The sequence below is a fragment of the Arachis hypogaea genome, chromosome 6, assembly GCF_003086295.3.
Source record: "Arachis hypogaea cultivar Tifrunner chromosome 6, arahy.Tifrunner.gnm2.J5K5, whole genome shotgun sequence".
Lineage (NCBI taxonomy): Eukaryota > Viridiplantae > Streptophyta > Magnoliopsida > Fabales > Fabaceae > Arachis > Arachis hypogaea.
Genome location: NC_092041.1, coordinates 5576156 through 5585221, shown reverse-complemented (window position 1 = coordinate 5585221; position 9066 = coordinate 5576156). Strand labels below are relative to the sequence as shown.

At 33.7% G+C, this 9066-nt stretch overlaps 1 protein-coding gene across 7 annotated transcripts; it reads left to right on the top strand.

Moving 5' to 3' along the window:
* The first annotated feature begins 1852 nt into the window (after positions 1–1852).
* Positions 1853–8822, top strand: LOC112695570 (kinesin-like protein KIN-14I). 7 transcript variants are annotated; one of them, XM_072196582.1, is made up of 22 exons: positions 1853–2371; positions 2608–2774; positions 2930–3073; positions 3155–3397; positions 3479–3553; positions 3645–3713; positions 3805–3879; positions 3974–4048; positions 4133–4207; positions 4297–4449; positions 4566–5393; positions 5477–5558; positions 5660–5755; positions 5846–6019; positions 6110–6216; positions 6290–6470; positions 6574–6733; positions 6811–7064; positions 7152–7372; positions 7462–7638; positions 7954–8348; positions 8436–8822. In XM_072196582.1, the coding sequence occupies exons 1-22, from the start codon at positions 2257–2259 to the stop codon at positions 8551–8553; spliced, it is 3984 nt and encodes a 1327-aa protein (XP_072052683.1). In that variant the 5' UTR covers positions 1853–2256; the 3' UTR covers positions 8554–8822. The 7 variants fall into 7 exon arrangements, with proteins under 7 accessions (XP_072052683.1, XP_072052681.1, XP_072052682.1 ...); XM_072196580.1 differs by having other exon boundaries at positions 4130–4207; XM_072196581.1 differs by having other exon boundaries at positions 3971–4048; positions 4300–4449.
* The last annotated feature ends 244 nt before the right edge of the window (positions 8823–9066 follow it).

The following is a 9066-nucleotide window of genomic DNA, read 5'->3' as shown; positions in this document are numbered from 1 at the left end:
CAAATATTTTGATATGGATATTAAATAATTTTCGGGTCGAACCCACTCTTATTTAGATGAGTCGTATCTGTTTTTTTATACTTGAGATCTTGATACAAGTTTGATTCAACATTTTGTTAAAATTACAAAAATTAAGTGAAATAACTAAAAATAAATTTTTGTTGAGTTTAAATTTTAAATATTTTTTATTTGAATTTTAAAGATTTTTATTTTAAGAATTTTAGATTTTTTTAAATGTTAAATGTTGATTCACAATATTAACTATGCAATCTTAACTTTTTAAGATTTTTTATTTTATTACTTATTATTTTGTGTCACCAGGATTAATGATAAACGACAAACAACAAATGAATAACGAATAGCAAACAATGTTACCTTCTGGTCTCGTCTCTTTTCTTCTCATCTCAAATAATGATTAGAGTTTTGAAAGAAAAGAAAATAAAAAATTATAATATTATCTAATGAAATATGAATTATAATATTAAATTAGATATGTAATCATTACAACATAATATTATCAAACAAATACTTAAAATAAGAATCGCAAAATAAGTGTAACTATATATCATATTTGAGGTATTGTTAGTTGATTATCAAATTTAAAGCTGTCTTTTATGTAATAATAGAAAAGTATAAGTAGATACTGAGAATATTAAATAATATTAATAGGTATGCAGATAATTATATTTATTATTTTTAATTGGATGATTATTTTTTTATTCGATTTACTCACGCACAATTTATAATGGCTGAATGTTCAATTTATTAGGTGTGCAAATAATTATCTTAATGTTAAAATTTATGAGGTAATTTAAAGGTGGAGTATTTTTTTACTTTATTAGGTCAATTTTAAAGCCTATTATTTACATTGTTTACAAAAGTCATTATTTATTTAACAAAATTCAATAATATTAAAAACTAATAAATTTTGTAATTTATAATCATTAATTAACTATTATTAATATTTTTAATGATATAAAATTTTATCCTATAATATAAAATTACTTATCCTTCTTTTACCGATTAAATCCTGATCAAATTTTAATAAAAATGATGCGCTTACATTTTTTCTTATCTATTTCCTCCATGTTTATATTATACTTTATACTCTAATTCTTTGCATCATGAATAAGCACGGCCTTCCATATAAAGTAGGCTAGAAAAAAATTTCAGGAGAACAGTTTTTAATAATTTTGATAATTATTTAATTAATATAAATATTACATTATATTATTAAATAATTTTTATAATTTATATATAAATTTTAATAAATATAAATATATATTTTTTATATAATAATTAAATACTAATTTAAAATAATAATATTTATTGGTCATATAGTATTATTAATATGATATAAAATAAACAAATATTCAAATTGTATGATAAAGGCGTATTAACAGTGAATTGAAAATTTTAACCTCTAAAGTATAAATATAAAGGAAAACTGACTAAAGCAAATATCAAAACACAAATTCCGTCAGAAGTTTTAAAAAAAGGTACGGTATTATCTATTGTTCTATACATAATCTAGTTTCAATGTAACTTAATAATAAGAAAAAAAAATTAAAAACATCATTTAATTTAAATTAATTAATTTTGCTTCAATTTAGAAGCATCGTCCTTAAAAGAGAGAAAATAAATACCAAATAATTTATTATTACAAAGAGAAAAGAAACAGGGTGGGACTAAGAAAAATAAGAAAAAAGTAAAATAAAAAAGGAGAGTATAGAGTGTTGCTTTTACTTTTACCCACCCGTTAAATATAAAACATGCATTAAGGGACAAAGCGATAGGCTCGGAACCAGGTTCGGTTTTGGCTTTTCAACGTGAACAATATTATTAGGCAGCAAACTAAAAGGGACAGAGAAGAGAATAGAATAAAATAGAACAAACAAGAAAGCGAGAGAAAGGACCAACAATCAATAATCCAAACCCCATTTTCCTTTCTTCTCGCTTTCTTAAATTCTTTCTCATTCCCCTCTCTGTAATACATATTCATTATTCTTTCATTCTTTCATTTGTTTATTCATTCATTCATTCATTATTAGTTGTTTCTTTTTGTTTTGTTTTTTCATTCCTAACTCTCTGAATTTTGCTATTTTTCTCCGAAAAGCTAAAGCTTGTTTCCTCTTGCATTGTCTTTGTTTTGATCCACGTATATTATTTTTGAATTCATTGCTGGCTCTCCCAGCGGTTTTTGGATTCTTTTTTTCATTTTTCCTGTTTGAGTTTATAATCCGAGGCATAGTTATTATGACGACGGAGGAAGCTGTGCCATTCAATACTGTATCCGTTGTGGAAGACATTCTTCAGCAGCGCGGCGGCCACTTCGACGGCAAGTTGGCGTCACGGCGAGACGAAGAAGCATGTATATATCATAATATCCCCTGCCTCTCATTTCCCTCTTCTTTTTAAGATGAAAACACGTGCATGCATGTGAGATTTGTTTATTTTCTAATGTGAAGGTATCTTTCTGGATGAAAATTCACGTGCAGTTATCTTTATGCGAGGTTGATAATTGAGAATCATTAATGATTCTCAATTATCAATTTCACGTAAAGACAACCGCTGGTGAATCTCCATCATGATTCTAATTCTGAACAGCGGTGAGAAGAAATGAAGCTACTGAATGGATGCGTAAAACACTTGGAGTAGTCGCAGGGAGAGACTTGCCAGCAGAGCCTTCTGAAGAAGATTTCAGGGTCGCCTTGCGAACCGGTATTATCCTCTGCAATGTTCTCAACAAAGTTGTACCCGGTTCAATTCCCAAGGTACCCGGTTCAACTTCCAATGAAAATTTACATACAGTTTTCTTCCTGTGAAATTAATCGTCGAGAATCATTAGATAACAACAGCACCTTCACCCTTTTCCATTCACGTCTTATGAGATTAATTCAACTACTCACATCTTGAATTCTAATAACAGATAATTCAAGCCCCCAAGGATTCTGTCCTAGTTACTGATGGAGGAGCACCGATTGTGTTTCAGTATGGTGAAAATGTGAAGAGTTTTATTGAAGCTGTGGGAGAAATGGGGATTCCCACCTTTGAAGCTTCCGATATGGAAAAGGTGCTTGCTTACTATATTCAACTAAACCAAATAGCATAACCACAATGTTGTTATTTAACTTTACTAGTAATTTGTTTGTAGGGTGGAAATTTATCAAGGGTGGTGAGTTGTTTGTTAGAGCTCAAATCCTATGCGGAATGGGTACAGGGAGGGAAAATTGGGTCATGGAAATTGGCTGGCCTTCCGAATTCAAAGCCACCCTTGATGAAAACCCTTCTAAGGAGAAACTCTGAACCATCCATGATGAAATCCATGGGGAACACATTAGGGGACAAAGATTCTTCTGCTACTGACAATGATCCCAAGTCTAACCTCATCCAGATGGTTAGAGGAGATTCTATTCTATTCTATTCTATTCATATCATATTTACAACTTTAATTAACTCGTTGGATTGATATTTGTAGAATTCAACCTATCCTTCTTTAATTTCATTAGTTCGTGAGCATTTGTCAAATAAGAGGACAGAAGAAATTCCTTTTGTAAGTGTTATTGTTCCTATCAACTTAGGTTTCAACCACTTTGATTTTACGCCTCCTTATCCAAACTCATAGTACCTATTTGCTATAATAGGTAGTTGAATCCCTGCTCAGTCAAGTCATGAATGAGTTTGAACAGCGATTGCTTGAACAACATGAAAGGGTATGCATATTTCTATTTTTAACTCTATGTTCACCAATGTATAGTTGATTGACTTTGTGGATCAAGCTGAATATGACATTTTAAATGACAGATTAGAACAATTCAACAAGAAAAATTATCATCATGTAAACCAGATGAAGATCGATTGCCTGAAGGACAAGAAACGGTGCGCATTCTCTATTTTCAACTGCATGTTCACCATTGTATGTATATAATAGACTCTGAATCAAACTGAATATGTGATTTTAAATGAATAGAAGGTTAAAACAATTCAACAAGAAAAAGTATCATCATCTAAACCAGATGAAGAAAGATTGCCTGAACGACAAGAAACGGTGTGCATTCTCTATTTTCAACTGCATGTTCACCATTGTATGTCTGTGAATCAAACTGAATATGTGATTTTAAATGAATAGCAGGTTAGAGAAATTCAACAAGAAACAGCATCACCATTCAAACCAGATAAACAGCGACTCATTGAACAACAAGAAACGGTACATGTCTCTATTTTCAACTGCATGCTCACCATTGCATATATAGCATACTTTATGAGTCAAACTAAATATAAGATTTCAATAAATAGAAGCTTAAAGAAATTCAAGAGCAGCTAAGAGCAGCTCAACAAGAGCTGCTTAGAGCAGCTCAACAAGAGCAGCTTAGAGCAGTTCAACAAGATAAAGTATCATCATCTAAACCAGAACCTTTGGTTTCAAAAGCTGCTCCTATTGACGAAGAGGTAAAATTTCTTATTCTTGAGGTATTTGTCTTACAACAGCAAAAGAAAAATGTTTACATTTGTCATTGTCGTGATCTGGAATGTTTGATTTCTTATTTGGTTCGAGGATTGTAAAGATGGAAGAAAAGGAAGAGAAGATAGATACAAAAGAAGAAACAATGGAAGAAAATGTGGAAGAAATGATGGAAGAAACACAGGCCGAAGAGGTTGAGATGGAAGAAGAGGAGGAAGAAATAGATGAGATGGAAGAAAAGGGAGAAGAAACAAAAGATCTAGATCTTCCTCGGGACAATGGACCAAGCCTCGAGTTCTTAAGACAACAAGAGAATATCCGAAAAGAAGAGTTACTCCGACAAGAAGAGATAATCCGACAAGAGAGAGCTCGACATGAAGAGATAATCCGAGAAGGGGAGAGAGTCCGACAAGAAGAGTTAATCCGACAAGAAGAGATAATCCGACAAGCGGAGAGAGCTCGACAAGAAGAGATAATCCGACAAGGGGAGAAACTCCGACAAGAAGAGTTAATCCGACACGAAGAGATAATCCGAGAAGGGGAGAGAGTCCGACAAGAACTAATCCGAGAAGGGGAGAGAGTCCGACAAGAAGAGTTAATCCGACAAGAAGAGATAATCCGACAAGCGGAGAGAGCTCGACAAGAAGAGATAATCCGAGAAGGGGAGAGAATCCGACAAGAAGAGTTAATCCGACAAGAAGAGATAATCCGACAAGCGGAGAGAGCTCGACAAGAAGAGATAATCCGACAAGGGGAGAAACTCCGACAAGAAGAGAGAGCTCGACACGAAGAGATAATCCGGCAACACGAGATAACCCTGCAACAAGAGAGAGCTCGGCAAGAAGAGATGATCCGGCAACAAGAGATAGTCCGACAACAAGAAAGATCCCGACAACAAGCGATAGTCCAACGACAAAACAAGAGTCTCCAGGTAATTTTGTAACATACACTGATGTACACACCATTCAAATATTGTTGGTGGTAAATAGAGATTTTATTCTTGCCATTCTTTAGGATTTGAAAACTATAGTCCATCAAACAAAATCAGGAGTACAGGCTATGCACAAGAAGTACCAGGAAGATTTCCTAGTACTATGTAAGTATAATGATGATAATACTAATAGCAATTTAAGGAGAAAAAAGATTATGAATAACAGTTATCTATGTAATTACTAACTAGCTTCCTATAATAAATAGGCAAGCATGTGCGTAGCTTAGTTTCTGCTGCTGCAGGATATCAGAAAGTTCTTGAGGAGAACCGTAAGTTATATAATCAAGTGCAGGATCTGAAAGGTAAACTCTAATGGTTAAAGAATTAAGATTGATAACATTGGCCACTGGTTTTTCTATGTTCTAATTGACTTATTTATTGTATGTTGGTAGGGAATATTAGGGTGTACTGCAGAGTTAGACCCTTCTTGGGCGCTCCATCGCCCAATCAGAGTGTGGGTAGTATTGATGATGGAAGTATCTCAATCTTAACACCTTCAAATTATGGGAAAGAGGGGAAGAAGACATTCAATTTTAACAAATGTTTTGGTCCTAGTGCAACACAATGTTAGTCTTTCTTTGTGTTCTTTAACTATATTTTTATTTATTTATTTATATTTGTATGCTTACTCACTGTCATTGTTTGCTTGCTTTCAGCACAAGTTTTCGCCGACACACAACCACTGATTCGGTCAGTGTTGGATGGATACAATGTCTGCATATTTGCCTATGGCCAAACAGGATCAGGAAAAACATTCACTATGGTAAAAAAAAATGCTTAGATTACAAATGTTGATTCTCTTAGAGCAATGATAACTCTATGAATGTTGAATGCAGTCTGGGCCAGACGATCTTACCGAGGAAACCATGGGTGTCAACTACCGTGCCCTGAATGATCTTTTCCTACTTCAGGATCAGAGGAAGGACACCATTATCTATGAGATTGGTGTTCAGATGCTTGAGATTTACAATGAGCAAGTCAGAGATCTACTATCCACAGATGGAGCTACCAAAAAATATCCTTCATTTGTGATATACAATACTATACTCTATTTATTTGTAGATGAAATGATTTTATTGAACATGTGATATGAAATATGATCCTTAACCCCTTCTCACATTAGAAATTCGCAACCGTTCCCAGAACGGACTCAATGTGCCTGATGCCAACCTTGTTCCTGTTGCAACAACTGCTGATGTCATAAACTTGATGAACTTGGGAAACAAGAATCGAGCTGTTGGTTCTACTGCCATGAACTCTCGTAGTAGCCGTTCTCACAGGTAAGCAGAACTTGTGCTGTGCTGTGTGAAAAACATTACTTTTCTCTATTTGGTACTAAACCTGATTGTTATTGCAGTTGCCTAACAGTTCATGTTCAAGGAAAATACCTGACATCGCCAAAAACCATTCATGCTAGCTTGCATCTGGTTGATCTAGCAGGAAGCGAAAGGGCTGATAAAACTGAAGCCACTGGAGATAGGCTCAAGGAAGCTCAGTATATCAACAAGTCACTTTCTGCCTTGGGAGATGTTATCTCTTCCCTTGCTGCAAAGAGTTCCCATGTTCCCTACAGGAACAGCAAACTCACCCAATTGCTTCAAGATTCTCTTGGTATGCTTTTCATCTTCAATTCTTATCCACTCCTTGCTACATTTGTCACCTTTCAATATAAGAAGCTAAGTAAGTTGTATGTATCAGGTGGGCAAGCAAAGACACTAATGTTTGTTCATATTAGTCCTGAGCCTGATGCAGTTGGAGAAACACTTAGTACACTTAAGTTTGCAGAACGTGTTGCCACTGTTGAACTTGGTGCTGCTAAAGCTAACAATGCTGGTGGTGATAATAAAGCTGGTAATAACGCTAATACTAGTGGTGGTAGCAGCAAAGATGGTGCTGATGTCAAAGATCTCAAAGACCAGGTTCTTATTAATTATTATGAAAAACTTTTTGCTATATCATAGTGTGTACTACTTTGTATCGAGAGTTTTGTAACGTGTTGTTTGTGTAGATTGCTAGCTTGAAGGCAGCCTTAGCAAGGAAGGATGCAGAACTAGAACAATATCAAGGCATGAACCTTGATGGAGCAAAGTTGAATAAATCTCATGGATCCACTCCTTCACTACGTAATTTGGGTTCTACTGGAGGTGCTAGGAAGCTGCCAAGAGATGATTCTGCTAACTCAGAGGTAAGGTAACAATGTTATTAAGTCTAACCATAAATTGAAAAAAATAAAAAAAGGTTAACTTATTGGGCTTACAATATTTTGCTTAGTTTGAGTTTTCATTTACAGTGTTTTTTGTTTTTAGAATTTTATAAAAAAACATGAAGCAAAAACAGAAAACATAATAATGTTATAGTTTCTACTGTTTTCTCTTTTTCCTTCACAGAATCTTGAAAACATAATAAAACAAATAGTATTCTCTACTCACTAGTCATGTTGATAGTAAACCTGTGAGTCCAAAACTGATATTTAATTTGGTGTGTTTGTATGGTTTGAAAGGGCCAAAACCAGGACGAATCGAAGCTGAAAAGAAGAAGCTTAGATTACGAGGACATGGAAACTAGGTATGAAAATTCTGGGGACTGGATGAACAACCATAATAATAAGATGGCAATGGCAATGGCAATGAAGAGGAATGATAGCTTAACTAGTAATGATAGCCTAGTGGCACAATGGGAAGCAGATAACAAACCATCATCTCCATCTTCTAGTCCAACTTCATATGATTATGATGATGATATGGCAACCAATGATAATTCATCTGAGGCATCAGACATGAACTGGCAACCAACACCTAAATCAACCTCCTCCACTCCTTCAAACGCCTCATCAAGCCTTAAACCAAAGAAAACAACAACAACTGCTCCTCTTAAACCAACAAAGACCGCGGACAGGTATTTTATTTCTTACAACTAATAAACTACTTCTTTGTTGAATATTTTTGTTTTACTTTTATATAACACTGGATGGAAAATATATAGGAGTCCTGCATCATCAGCTCCCACACCAGCAGCAAAGAAACCAGCAGCAGCAGTAGGTAGTCAAGTAAAAAAGGTTGCAGCCACTGATGTAAAGAAAAGAGTTGGGGGTGCCAAGTGAAAAAGTTGTTACATTACAACTATTAATGCCAATTCATGTTTTCTTGCTCCACTACTGCATGTATTTAAAATTTTTGTGAAGGGAAGAGAGAGTGGTTTTTATATGTCTATGTATGTATATTATTCTTTGCAGCGTCACAATGCGTAAGTTGGTGCCAAACTATATGAAAAGATATGGTGTAAAAAAGAACAAAAGGAGATTCAAAACAAAAGTGGTTATAGTAGTGTGAAAAACTGAAAATGTTAATTAAATGACAAGTACACAACAAATGATGTATATGTGCAGCTATTTAAATAAATAAACAAATAAAAAAATAAGTAATTATTTCTTTTAATATTTAAATTAATATTAGTTCATTCTTAATTTTTTTTACACTGATTCCTATCTTTTTCAAATAAATAACTAGTTTTTGAAGCGTCCACAATAATAAGAAAATCTTTTTATTAAATTTCAAGAATAATTTACTAAATTAAACTAGTTGAAGATGGATACTACCACATTGTTCTAAAACTG